The sequence below is a fragment of the Berghia stephanieae genome, chromosome 7 (genome assembly GCF_034508935.2).
Source record: "Berghia stephanieae isolate SIO BIC M18660-M18661 chromosome 7, UCSD_Bste_1.3, whole genome shotgun sequence".
Taxonomy (NCBI): Eukaryota; Metazoa; Mollusca; class Gastropoda; order Nudibranchia; family Aeolidiidae; genus Berghia; species Berghia stephanieae.
Window position 1 is genome coordinate 53,419,630 of NC_088366.1, and position 15,460 is coordinate 53,435,089.

The 15,460-nt window shown below is 35.6% G+C and overlaps 1 protein-coding gene across 1 annotated transcript in view; it reads right to left on the minus strand.

Moving 5' to 3' along the window:
- Positions 1-1,974: 1,974 nt before the first annotated feature.
- The window catches only part of LOC144976582 (uncharacterized), a 13,762-nt gene continuing 276 nt past the window's right edge, over positions 1,975-15,460 (minus strand). Inside the window, exon 2 of the mRNA XM_078920878.1 lies at positions 1,975-11,504. Within this exon, the coding sequence (XP_078777004.1) occupies positions 8,304-11,504 (3,201 nt within the window). The 3' untranslated portion in view covers positions 1,975-8,303. The remainder of the gene's footprint in view (positions 11,505-15,460) is intronic.

Genomic DNA, 15,460 nt, shown 5'->3' on the forward strand with positions numbered 1-15,460 from the left:
TTCAGTTATCAGATCTGCTTTAACTCCACTCCTTTTCGGGTCCCTCTCAAGGGTATTGCCCGGAAAATAAACATTAAATATTTCTGAAGAAGTGTCGGAATCTACACGGGGCGCCAACCAGGGGTTCTTGGAGATGTTCTCCCTTACACTGTAATTTTCAGCAGGGGAGTACTACATCCTTTAAACAAAACAAACTAGAGCATTTATATAGAGCAATATCCACTAAACATGCTCAAAGCACTTTACAAAGGGTCCCAGACCAACAGAAACATGTAACAGATAGAAAAAGACACAGAGGGATGATTTACAATAAAAAAAAAAAATATAATCTCCCCAAACTAACACTGTGTAATTGACTGTTTCCCTCTCAGCCAAGAACTCCGAAAGGACAAAACCAACTAATGTAATCTTATTCTAAGGCAAAGACAAAAAGCAATTGGAAAACAGATACATCTAAAGAGTATAGAAGAGCAGTACACAACCTGTTTTTAAGGGTTTTTACGGCGCTTGCGACACATTTAGGTCATTTGAGCGACAGTAAAAAGGAAGAAAATGGGATAGAAAAAAAGTTCTAGAATTACAATTAAAGCACCCAAGAAAAGGTAAGACAAAGGGGAATTGGTTCAAATAGGAAACAAATGTAGATTCCAAGAGCACACTATCAAAAGTAAGTACTTAGTTTGAGATCACCTAAGTCTCATCCAGAGACAAAGCACAGGTCCCCACAAATAGGAATACACTCAAATGTTTACAAATCGTATATAATATGTAAGCAAAACATAATACAGTGCATAATAGAGAGATGATTTACAATTTACAAGGGGGAAAAAATATCTCCCAAAATTAACAATACATTTGACTGTTTCCCTCTCAGCCCGGGTATCCGGCAAGGCCCAGGACAAAACCAAGTAATCTCATTCCAAGACAAAGACAAAGCATGTTGAAAAACAGATATAGGATAGAAGATACAGCAAGTGGCCTCCTGCCCACCATGGGAGGTCAACACTTTCAGTGTACTTAGTCTGAAATCACCTAAAAGTTAAAAGTCTCATCCAGACACAAGCACAGTCCCCACAAAGAGGAATACACTTGAATGTTTACAAACCATTACATATATTTAAAACAAAAATTGTAACAGTACAAAACAGAGATGATTAACAAAGAAAATATCTCCCAACACTTTAGCTATACATTTGACTGTTTCCCTTCCTGTCAAGGATTCCAGACTGGGCTAGAACAAAACCAAGTTATCTCATTTCAAGACAAAGACAGATAGCAACCCAGAAAACATATATATAGGGGTATAAAAGTAAAAAACACAGTTAGTGACCTCCCTGTCCACTATTGAAAGTTGGGGAACCCCACCGAGAACCCAGAGCAAAAACAGCTATGTGGTCTAGTTTTATGATACTCCATTCGGATCGGAAGGTCCTGGGTTAGAGTCCTGAGTGGTGCATAGTTGAGTCATTGGAAAAAGGCTCTTTAATCACATGCTCGTGTGTAAAATGTGTATCTGGACGTCAACAAACAGCGTTGTCTGTCAAAAAAAATTGTAATATCGCCCAACAGCCGCCATATTTCATTCAGTGTTGTCGGGGGCTAAAGTCCCCTTGTAAAGCGCTTTGAGCATGTTTAGAGGATATTGTGCTATATAAAAGCTAAAGCTCAAGAGCAGCATGGAGAGGGAAAACGGATATAGGGGGATAGAAGACAGCAAAGGAGACATCTCCCCCCCACCATGGGAGCTCAGATGACCCCACACAAATCTGCCTCATAAAAAGAATAGTCTTTCCAACTGCTTCCCTCTCCTCAGCAAGGATGGTGAAACCAAAAGTCTCTTTCCAGAATTCAGACATAGGTCACTTGGAAAAGACATTCTGGAATCCAACGGCCCAGGAGCTGCAAACAAACCCCTTGTTATCAGGCCATTACTGTTGTAATTGTAGTTGACAGAAAAAGGATACATTGCTTGAGTTATGTTTTTGTACTTTTTATTTATAACTGTACTTGTCAAATGTAGAAATCATGATTAAATTCTTAAATTATAGAGATTCTACATTAAGAACAAGAACGCAATGCAATTATCAAAATTCAAAGATTTAAAAAAAAGAAGTGAAACCTGATTATTTATCATATTATTATTATCCAAACTTATAGACAAAACACTATACAGAGACAATCAAGATAAAAATCTAAGTAAACAAAATACATTTGAAAAATATCAATAATACAAAATGTACGTTATTTACATACCGACCAATTTTTAAGGTTTTATCTTTTAATTTATTTACATATGATTACAGACATAATATTAATATTAAATACAAAAGAAATCTCACAGATGAGTAATGGGACTGCGCAGTGAAAAAGTTGTATAACAAAGCGCAAAAGAACATATGACAGAAATGTGTGTGGGTTATTATGTTTCTGTTTTCAGAGATTTTACAGCGCCTGCTCACTTTTAGCATTTTGACACCAAGAAGACTTTTGTTTTTTAAAGGATTTTATGACAATTTATGTCATATCAGAGCCAAGAGTAAAAGTAAAAAATAAGAATATGGGATGATAAAAAAAAAATCCTAGATTTACAAGTATAATCACCCAAGACACCAGCATAAGATCTCACTCAGAGTCGAGGAATATAAAATTATTATTACAAAATGGCTCCTAACTTAAAATAACTAATCCAAAACATAGCAGAGATAAAGTATTCTCATACCAAGAGGATTGAAACAAAGCAACCCATAAAGGATATAAGGGGAGAGAGACACAACAAAAGTGACCTGTCTGTCCATCATGGGAGGTCAAGAGTTTGTTTTTTTGTTTTTGAGGGTTTTACAGGTTTTGCAACAGATTAAGTCATATCAGCGCCAGTAAAAAGGAATAAAATGGGATAGTAAAAAGTTATAAAATTACAATTAAAGCAGCCAAGATAAGGTAAGACAAAGGGGAATTGATTCAAATAGGGAACCGATGTAGATTCCAAGAGCACACTATCAAAGTACTTAGCTTGAGATCACCTAAAAGTCTCATTCAGACACAAGCACAGGCCCCAACTAAGAGGAATACACTCAAATTGTTACAAATCATATATAATATATAAACAAAACAATACAGTGGATAACAGAGATGATTTACAAGGAAAAAAATATCATCTCCCAAAACTCTTAACTATACATTTGACACTTTCCCTCCCGGCTAGGGCCTGGACAAAACCAAGTAATCTCAATCCAAGACATAGACAGAAAGCATGTTGGAAAACAGAAAGTACCTCACTGCCCACAATGGGAGGTGAGGAACCCCACCCAGGGAGGTAAATAGATCCCATCGTAGGAAGCGGTAGAATAATAATGAAGAGGAAAGAAGGTGCGGCGAGGTAATTCCCCTAATTTCTTTTGTTTCGATTGGATCATATCAATCAGTTAGGTGGAACTGGGATACAACTAGATATGATACTGGGACCACCAAAAAAATCCCTGTTGTTGGCTGGAGAATGATTTTGACCCAGAAACATTCCGTGTTTGGTATTAATTTTGTTCCTTTTTTGAAGCTGTGATATTCATTTTTGTTTATTACTCTCTTAAAGGAAAAAAAATATCATCTCCCAAGACTTTATGCATTTGACTGTTTCATTTCAATCTCAGACAAGGGAAAGGACAAAACCCAAGTAATCTTATTCCGCAGCAATGACAAATCATACAGCAAGTTGGAAAACAGATACATGTATAGGGGTATAGAAGACACAGTAACAATGACCTTTCTGCCCACTATCATCGAAAATGGGAGTACTATATTTGTCAAAATGCACGATTATTATGATAAATGAATGGAAAATATCTGTTAAAATAATAAAATCACATCGCAGCACGTATGCCAGGGATGCCCTTTACTCAACTCAAAAAAAAAAGCCTGAAAATTTTTATAGTAAAGAGCATATTATGAAAATATTTCGTACAAAACTTCTCTTCATCAAATGGCATCACCCTCAAATCATAGAAATGGATACCTGTTACAGTGAATGACATAATCAGTCGGTTGGTGAAAAGGTTTTAACTGAAATATTGCCAAGTTTAATTAGAAGGTCAATTTTTATAAAAAAACGAGTTCTTGTCATGAATGATTAATCAACCCTTTTTGAACACCTTCAGGAAATATCCAAGCATAATTTCACTTCTAAATATTTTTTACAGCTAGTCAAGTTGAAAAAGAATGAAATTTGAGAAAAGGTGCTGGATACCTTTCCCATACATCTGACCCATAACTTCATGAAAAATCACTCGATTTACTTCAAACAAAGATTAAAATGCTCTGGTGACCATATTCTTTCAGAAAATGCAAAGCAAATCCAAACTTTTCACCTTCCGACTGATTATGTCATGCACTGACACATGTGTCCGTTGCCTTTTAAACAACCACCATTTCAATCTTTTAAAAAATACAACTCACCAACACCGATCAAGACCATCCAGAAGATTTCAAAACAAGGCATTCCTCCGGCTTTAGCCGGAAAAAGGGCATTCCTGACCAACACTTTAAATAAAACAAACGAGGGTGAAATAGCACCAGTAAGATAATATTCCTTAATCCAATACTTGAAAACGAAAATACAAACTTAAAATCAATTATCAATGGCATACTTGCTCTATGAAATTCTTAATGTTAAAAATAATCAATCATGTAACTGAAATCTAATGGGTTGGAAATTCAAGAAAGGATTAATAAATATAATTTTACAGTATTGCATTGTAATACTTTTCTGTCTTAAGGTCATTTCAGCGCCAATAAAAAAAAGGAAGCTGATATGGCCAAAAGACTACATAAAAAGTAAAACATGAGAAACAAAAGTTTATAGATCAGAAGTATGTTTTGTTTGTTTTTAAGGGTTTAACGGCGCTTGCGACACATTTAGGTCATATCAGCGCCAGTAAAAAGAAGAAAATAGAATAGTCAAAATATTCTAGATTTACAGTCAAAGCACCCAAGACAAAGTAAGACAAAGGGGAATTGGTTTAAATTATAGGGAACATGTAGATTCCAAGAGCATACCATCAATGTACTTAGTTTTAGATCACCTAAAAGTCTCATCCAGACACCAGCAATGGATCCCACTAATAGGAACACACTCAAATGTTTACAGAATACATAACTAACAATATGTGACAGAGAGATGATTTACAAGGGAAAAAAATATCATCTCCCAAAACCATAACTATACATTTTGACTGTTTTCTCCCAGCTAGAGTATCTGACCAAGGCCAGGACAAAACCAAGCAATCTCATTCCAAGACAAAGACAGAAAGCAGGGTTTACAGCATTTGAGACACATTAAGGTCATTTTAAGCACCGGTGAAAAGAAAATTAGATTTAGAATTGAAAGCACACAAAAAAAAGCATGACAAAAGGGAATGGTACAAACAGGAAACAGATGAAGATTCCAAGAGCACACCTTCAGTGTATTTTGAGATCACCTAAAATTTTTATCCAGACATAAGCAGAGGCTCCAACAAAGAGAAGAATACACTCGAGTGTTAACAAAACATTATACATTCAAAACAAAAAAATTGTAACAGTACATAACAGAGAGATTATTTACAAGGAAAAAAAAATCATCTCTCAAAACTGAAACTATTCGACTGTTGCCCTCACACCAAAGACTTTGGCAAGTGCCAGGACAAAATCAAGAATCCCATTCCAAGACAAAGACAGAAAGCAAACTCGTAAAACAGATATAGAGGGATAGAAGACACAGCAAGTGAACTCCTTCCCACAATGGGAGGTAACAACCCACCCAGCTATTATCATTATTGAGCCATGACAGAAAGCAACCTGGAAAGGAGATTGTGAGTGACCTTCTTGCTCGCCTTGAGAGGTCAATGGACCCCACTGCATTATCTGTCTTTGTGTACACTACTAATTATAGATCCCACACTAACAAGACCATGGGATCTCTGACAAAAATGAACCATTCAAATGGTAACAAAATTGAATATAATGCATTAAAAATAAAATAAATACATAAATTGAAAGATAAAAAAAATAATCTCCTCATAAAGGGATAAATCCATATTTCCAAGACTACAGGCAAGACAAAAGCAAAACCTAACCGACACATTCAAGAATAGTTTGTTTGCGTTCATATTTGTCAGGATTTCACGGCGCTTGCAATATTATAATGATTTCAGCAACAATCAGAACATAAGTTCCAAAATAGTCCAAAAAAGACCTGAATCATGCTAAGACCTATAAAAAAAATTTTTTTTTTAAAGCAAAAGATATATATCAAATTAGATCACAAGTGGATCTTCTTCTTCTTCTTCGTTCCTCTGATGGACATCTATGGCTGCAGTCCGATATCTGCTATGAAGTCTGTGGTCCGCTTTAGGTCCTCAGCCTCACCATAGAGCTTTGTGTTGAGTGTTGTAGGGGTGACCCAGTGGTTCGAACGTTGCACGTTGTATAATGGGCAATCCATAAGCACATGTAAAGTGGTTTCATGGTCGGTTCCACATGAATAATATTGATCTTATGTAAAACCCTCTGAGACCTAGGTATAAGAAAACAGCACATTTTGTTATTTCTTAACGACACAATAGCTAATTTCCCAAATGAACACCATCTTAGTCTTAGGGTTAGGTTAGCAAAGGACAGGAGAGAATGAATGGCATTTCTTGTAAAAGTTCTCAGAATACAAGCAAACCAAATAATTCCAATCAGTGAAGTAATTCTTTTACGCTCAATTTAATCTTTTTTTTTTTTTTCATATTCTTTTAAACGCCTCTCATATTCTCGTTCTTTTGACAAAATTGCCTCTGAATTCAATAATGATTGTTTTTATGGGATTTACAGCAATTGCTACAAACATTGAGGTCATCATATCAGCGCCAGTAAAAAGGAGGAAATGGAATAGAAACAAATTCTAGATTTACATTTGAAAGCACACAAGAAAAAGCAAGACAAAGGGGAATGGTTTGAATGAACAGATATCGAATTCAAGAGCATATCATCAATGTACTTTGAGATCACCAGAGTCTCATCCAGAAACCAGGACAGAATCCCACTAAGAGGAACACACTCAAATGCTTACATTCAAAACAACACATATAACAATACATAACAACAGAGTGATGATTTACGATGAAAAAAAAATATCTCACAAAACTGTAACGTAACTATACATTTGACTGTTTCCCTCTCAGCCAGGGACTCTGACTAGAGGAAGGACAAAACCAAGTAATCTCACTCCAAGACAAAGAGAGAAAGCAAGTTGGAAAACAAATATAGGAGGAAAGAAGACTAAGCAATTAAGCTCCCTGCCCACTGTGGGAGGTCAGTAACAATACTGATTGCGAAGCCTGTTCAACCAAATAAAGATATTTAGCAAAATCACACATTAAAAGAAAAAAACAAAAACAAAACAGTATACAACATAATATAATGATAATCTGCAAGATAAAACAAAGTGATAGGGTTCATGATTAGAATCTTACCAATTTTTTCAGCCTAATAATACTTAATTTTGCAGTTGTGTCTACATGGACAATACCGTACTATGTAGCATAAACCGACAACTTTATACTTTTACTTCTACTGAAAGAGTTGAAAGAAAACCTCTACATGTGAAGGTTTATACAAATGATGAAAAGTGCAAACAATATCTCTTTCAAGATACTCTTGAATCGCATGCACATTTGAAATAGTATAAAAAGGAGAATACATTTAAAGAGCAGCCAATAATAATAAGTTTCAGCTGCAATGGGCTTGTTAAAAAGGCTAATACTAATAAATTTTTATTAATTACACAACTAAAAATATCATGTGCAAGAGAAAGGCCCTATATAAGGTATTGCACGATAAAAGAATCTATCATGTCTATCCAATTTACTTAAGAAAAGTGGTTTTATTACATTTTAAACTTTTAGTATTTGTGTCATAAATCTATCTTTAAAACTTTTTAATTACTTCATAATCATACATTAAGCTTTATCATCTATTTTTAAAAAGCTAGTTTAATGCCAAAGAAACAATTAGATTTCATAAATACCAGCTCTTGCTTAACTGCATTAATGCATCAAATTCCCACATTCTCCTCTTCACAAGACAAGGAAAATCCCAGCAAACACCCATCATTATCAAAAGGGGAAGAAATTTTACGATTAAGAAATATTTTAGTGGTTAAATTTATAAAAATCTATTGAAAATATAAATAAGTGTCCATATGTCAAATAACTGTTCAAGAGGCAACCATAATGTCAGAAAATTATGAGTTAAATTTGAATTAAATTAATTGGCACTTAAATTGAACTTCACTTTCGCCTCTTGGATGTCCTCTCTGGTGTTGCTTCACTCAATTTACGTTTGTGACCACTAGGAGGAGAAGTCACCTCACCATCATTAGTCAGCCGTGGTCTTCCTATTTTTGATGCAGGTCCAATTTTGGTCTTCTTTTTTGGGGTGGCTTCAGAATTGGCATTGACATTATTCACAGGACTCGACACTTTTGGAGATTGCACTTTTTCATTTTCAGGACCTCCATCTTCCTCAGAATCAGATATTTCCACAGGATTATCCTCTCGTGCATTAAATGGATAGGGTCGCTTGATCCATTTTTCAATAATAGGAGCAGATACACGAGCAACTGTGATTGAAAACTTTCTAAGATGTTTGTCCCTCAAATGTTTGACATAGTATGCAGGATGGAATCCAGTCTCTGAACACATGGTACAGTCACGAGTGCCACTAGGTGATGATAAACAAGTATGTTTGAGTAGAGAAGCTTTATCAATGACAACCATACCACACTTCATACAAGTATGATGCATACGCATGCAATGTCGGGTAAGATCTACGTTACGTCCAAAGTTCAGATTACACAAAACACAAACACTGCCTTTTACAAGACTGTCTTTGCCACTGTTTGATTTTTTCTGGTTCTGGGCAGGTCTCGGAGGCGTTGGATTTGATTTTGCCTTAGGCTTAACTTTTACTGCTCCAGTGGCAATATCAATGGTTCCATGGACATCAGAGATGTGACGTTCAACATTAGCGCGATTGTTGAAGCTTGCACCACAAAACATACACATAAGGGCATTGATATAGTGATGAATTTCTCTATTGTGAACAACTCTCATATGAACAACTATATTCCCAACAAGTTGACCACATGATATACATTTACCATGAACACCTTCTCCCATGAAATTATCTGGAACTTTCTTTTCTTGCACATGAACATCTATGTGTTTACGAAGACCTTGGGCAGTCCAGAAACGAACATAGCAAGTGGCACAGTACAAAGGAGGCTGGTTTCTATCGAATAAATTGAATGGTAAGTCAATCCGGTGAGCATAGAAAAAATGAATTCGCAGAGCTTTGCGGTCTTTGACATAACCACCACAAATCTCACAAACTTCAAAACCCCCTGGAGCATTGTTTTGCTGGGCAGGATTTATATGAGGGAGAGGCTTTGTTGGCTCTTTTCTATCTTTGAGCATGTTTGCGACAGTGGTTCGATTTTGTGCTGGGAATTGGGGCCTTGAATTATATCGTACACCTGACATAGTTGGAGTTTGAGGCTGAGAACGCTGTGGTAATTGTCGAGTGTTGGGACCAGGGTATCTTTGTGGAACTGAAACTGGCACAGGTGCTATCTGACGCTGTTGCTGTTGTCTCTTTGCAGCAAGTGCAGCTGCATTTTTCTGAGCTGCTAGAGCCTGAACTTCAGCTTGTTGACGACGTGCTTCAGCAAGGGCGGCTTGTTGTTGAGCATGTTTCTGCTGTAAAATTTTGAGATTTTTAGGTACAACAGGTTTGTAGAAAATATTCTCCAGACACAAATTAATCTCGGCTCCTGAAAGACAACTGGGGTGCAAGTTAAATAATGGTCTAAACTGCTTGAGGCATCTCTGCTTATGAATATTTAACTTTTGTTCCTGATTATTCTCATATGGGCAAAGATCACATTCAAAGAAGGCTTTCCTGTCATGAAGTCTGGGTTGAACCCCATGCTCAGACTCTATATGAAATTTGAAATTCATCGGTTGCTTTGTGGTATAGATACAATAAGCACAATGTAGATTTTTGCCATCTTCGTGTGGGAATTGCTTGTGGTGATATATCACATTACCGGACTCGGTCTGAAAGTGACATATTTTACATTTTTTTCTCATTTTCAACTTTAAATGGCCTATTGTGCCATGTAAATCCCTTTCAATGTCCTTAAGTTTTTCTAAATCTTCCTTTTCCTTCTCTGAAAGTGAATTCTCATCATTCTTTTTTGACTGTATCTTTACGAGTTCATGGTAAACAGCTTCTTTGATTAGGTTGGAACCTATGTCAAAAAGGAATTTGGCTAACGGTCCAAGTTCAGCTGAAGGATTTGGCTTGAAGTACTTAGGACGTGTGTTGAGACGGTTTTGGATCTCCCAACGGATAAGCTCAATTTGGTCTAAACTGGATTTTGGTTTGGGAGGGGCATGGGGACTTTGTTGTGGAAGGAGGGACATTGGACTTCCGGTACCTCTCCCATTAATTAGGAAACCATGAGGAATACTTGGCACAACAGGTGAAAACGAATTAGTCGCAGACAAAATTTGTGAGTTGTTGGAGAAATTTTGATTCAATCCACCAGTCATAAGAATAACATTGGAGGAGCTTTTTTGGACAGAGGGGGAGTCGATCCTAACTAAAGTAGACTCACCAATAATCTCCACATCATCATTACCGGAGTCTTTCCCATCCTTTGATTTCCCTTCCTCTGATGTAGAATTTTCATTCTTTTCTTTCGATTCTTTTAATTGAATTTCTGAATTTTCCTTTTCACTATCGCTTTTCTCGTCATCATCATCCACTTTTCCTTCCTGATCACTTTTCTGAACATCATCATTTCTTTCCTGATCAAGTACAGGCATTTCTTCATCTTTTTCCAAATCAGAATTCTTATCCTCAGAATCATATTCACCTCCTTTACTTTCATCATTGTTCTTGACCTTTCCTTTTTTATTTTCTTTGATTTCTCCATCTTCAGATTCAACTCCATCCATACTATCATCTTGTTCCTGTTTTTCTTCGTCTGCCTCTTCTTTGTCCCCTTCTTCTTCAGCATTTCCTTTGTCATCTTCCATGTCTTTATTGCACTCTTCATCTTCAGATTTTACACTGGACTCTGACTCATCATCTACCTGATCACCTTCAATACCATTTTCATTTTCTTTGTCAATCTTGTTCTCATCTCCAGAGTCCTCTTTACTATTGGCACTCATGGAGTTGGAATTAGAATTAGAATCGAGATCAGAATCTTTGGAATGATTCCCATTCTCCTTCACTGATTCCTTTTCATCATTCTTAGAATCACCATTGCAAATAGAATTCTTTCCTGGAGATTTGCCTTTGATTTCTTCCTCTAATGCCCCCTCATTCTCGTTGGTGTTACCATTTTTTACAAGTTTCTTCTTCAATGAAGTGGTAATGTCCTCCTCTACTTCCATTCTGATTATCCACGGATGAAACTGGAATGAGATAGAATAAAGAATATCTTAATGATCTTAATATCTTGACTGATTTGTCAAATCCTACACAATTGTAACAAAACAGTGCATATAAATATAAAGATCACCACACAATGAAAATCAAATGCAGGGATAAAAATGTTCATCTTTGCTTAAAATAAATCAATAAATCAATAAAATTAATAAACACAGCAAAGAAAAAAAAATGTTAATTAAAAATTTGCATTTTAACACAATAATCCCTATGTTGAAATATTGACACATATCTTCATCCATGATTCTGTTGGGAAATTCACCTAAACATCAAGCTGGACTACTAAATGAAAATGTAACAAGGCCCACAACCAGCTCTAGATGAATTTGAAGAAAAGTATTTATAAATAAGGTTATCTCCCTTGAACCATATACTACTACTTGTTTCCAGCATAGGTCCTTGAAGTTCCACTTCGCCAGACTCTATTTCTTCATCGTCTTTGTGATTTTCTTCCTGTTTTACAATCTAATGCACATTTATAATTATTCAGACCAAAATTTGTCTTTTGAAAATACAGTAGAATTACTTTAAACCGAAATTTTGGGGACCTTCTAAACCATTTCGGTTTAAAGACATTTTGGTTTAAAGCAAGTTCCCGTTTTGCGATGTTTTTCAAGGGTAGTAACAATTTAAGAAATTTGCTCATTTAATCGTATCATGGGTTTCCCGTTAAATGTAGTGGTTGAATAAATGCCGTCTTCGTAACCATTTTAAAAATCATATATTTTTTTTTTATGTTAGTATTATTTTTTTGGGGGGTGTGTTTTTAAAATATTTTTGGGAGTTTTCGTTTTCAATTCAAAATTGTTGAAAGAGTTGAGGTCGGGATGCTGTGTTTTTTACATATCTCCGTCTTGATCAACATTTTTTTTCATCGACTTCACATAGTATTTTGATTTCAACTCCAACGTGTAAGCACAATGCTTTCTTTTAGACATCTTTTAGTAAAATGTAAAGCTAAAATAAGATCGAAAGTTCTTGTGCGATAATTGATAATGAATGATGTGCAGCTACTCAGAGGTGAAGTGAAATGTAAATGAAAAGGTGTGTCAATGCTAAGCTGTCTACTACACACCTCTCTTTTGTTGAAAAGCCATTAGGTTCAAAGGCCTAATTACATAGAACCCCCCCCCCCCCCCTCTCTCTCTCTCTCACACACATTCAATCAAAGTGGAAATGAAATGGCATGTCAATGGTAAGTTGTCTCTCTCTCTCTCTCTCTCTCTCTCCCCCCCCCCCCCTCCTTATTGTCATGTTGAAAATCCAGTCAGTTCCAAAGCATCAACACACATCTACACCCCAACTCCCCCTCTTTCCTCATTTTTCGCCTGCCAGTCACCCGTTGTCTTCCTTTTCCAGTCTGCGATCGTGGTGCTGGCCAAACCCAAGTGCAGTGATTGAAGTGTTTGCCTACCCCCCACCCCTCACCCTCATCTTATACTTACGCTCTTTGTTTTAATATCGCCGGGCATTATTATGTGGGGCCACCTTCCCGAATTTTTGAAGAAGAATAGAGAGAGAGAAAGGGAAGGTGCTCTCAAGTTGTTTCGGTTTAAAGAAAGTCCTTCTTAGAAGTATTTCGGTTCATCGTAAGAATTAGTACAAAGATAATGAAGAAACTAGTACAATTTATTAAATTCTTTGCGGTTTAAGGTATTTTTCGGTTTAGCTTCTTTCGGTTTAAAGTAATTTTACTGTAATTCAAGGTATTGTACCTTATGTAAATTGTGACCAATCTTCTCCTTCCATAAATATAATAATAGTCATAGACACTCAAATCAAATCAAAGTGCAACAGTTCAATTTACAGATATTAAAATTCTTTTTACAAACTTTTGAGATAAAAGCATAAAAGTGAAATCCAAGATCATCTCATTTGCTGTATTTAATTTGATTAAGAATGTGACTACTGTAAGTGTCTTGAGAAATCTTATCCTCGGGACACCAAATATTGGCAGAAAAATATTGTATTACTACTATAATTTGGATACTGGTGTGGATTATGTCATTATGGTGAGCTAAACAGGTCGTAAAATCAATTCATACTGCAATTCAAGGGAATGAACATGTCGTTAAACCTTTCATTAATAAGCACTTATAACAGTTTAACTTACTTAATGCCATTGCGTCGTCTATCCGACGTGTATTTATTTATACAGATCTGTTAACCCAAATTTTTATGGTTTCATTGTTGTAATGGAAATACTCTCAAACCGACATAAAATATTATTCATTACAACAATGTTAAATCAGGCCCATAATTGCATTCGGTTAGCAGGACTGCAAATATGTGCACCTAGCCTCTACCTATTTAAATCTAAAAGATTTAATTTATATTTCTAATAAAGAGAGAGAGAGGGAGAGAGATTGGAGAGAGAATGAGACAAGAATAATAAATTACATTTGATTTCAACATTTTCCCTATTGTATAGAATTAAAACAAAACAGATGGATTTTACATTTGGTACAGCAGTTTTCTAACGCTGCATGGTAAAGGGTTGCGATCTAAGGAACAAATTTTATGGAATTTTCATGCAAACTGAGTTCGGTAAATATAAAGAAAATCAGCAACTTTGGCTATATCATTTGTATGAAGGTGTATAATTGTGATTACATTTGTGATGGTTTGTTTTCATTAAACATCAAGTGGATCATTGGTCATTGTAATAGACTAAATAGATGCAAATGTGAAATCAAGAAAGTCACAGTACGAGTGTGAACCTGGCCTTCACATTGTAAGCACAATCAACACCTCTATAAACACGCAAGTACACTCAACACCTCTATAAACAAACTGTAGTCACCAAAATGACTGTCTTGGTGATTAATCATGACCTTATCCGGTGACAGTCCCAGTCACAGATTTTGAGCTTTTTGCAATGGTAAATATTGTGTGTAGAAAAATCATCATTACTTTGGAACCGTTTACCCGAGATCTAAAAGTAAGATACATTAAACGTTTTTAAAGGCCTATCTGTCTATGTACAAATTAATTATTATTATTATTAAAAATATCAAACTATCTACTGAATTTCATCCAGGTTAAGTCTATGAAATGAGGGTAAATCATTGTTTAGAACCAAACCCCTTCCCCCCAACCCCTTTCATCCCAAAGGCATTATTGTATCAGTAAATTTAAAGTTACAATATCTAATTGTTTTGAGTCAATGTATTTTTGAAATTCAAAAAGTACACCAATACAATCATGAACAAATTATTTGTTGATTACATACATGGATGTGGTCCATTGTTTCATTAGCAGATAACTGGACTTTGAATAAAATGAAACAATAAAACTAAAATAAATTTTTAAAACATATTAAAAAATATAAGCAATAATAATTATAATTATTATAAATTATAAGTATAAACAAGCAATGTGTCCTTAGCCTTAGTTATTAGACTAGAATTAGAAGTCAAGTCTTCATACTTCATTCTCTAATTAAACCGAAACCGGCGACGTAACAAGTGGTTCACATTGACGTTTTCATTACTATGACTTTATTTACATTTGTTTATGTTCTTTACCCATTGGGGGAAAAAGCGTCAAATCTGTCCCCGATTTAAAAATGAATCAAGTTGGGAGGAATATGGGTTTAGCGGGGACCATTTTCCATAAAGATTTGTATATGAACTCTAGCAGTTGACATGAACTCGAGTGACCTCACAACTCTGTTTCGTCTCTCTATCTATGTCGATTGACTAATGTCAATTAACGCAAGAAAAAGATTGGTTTTGTGATGTAAAGTGAAGGTCGAAAAGAGTTGTCTTTATCATTTTCCAACAGCTTTCAACAGTGGCCTGAGATTATTCCTAATAACAACTTTCAAGTATTCAACAGAGCCGAAACCCCTTCGAAGTTAGGGAACGACAGAACTGTACAAAAGGGAGAAGACTGTCCCAGCATGCTTTGCAAGGGAGTG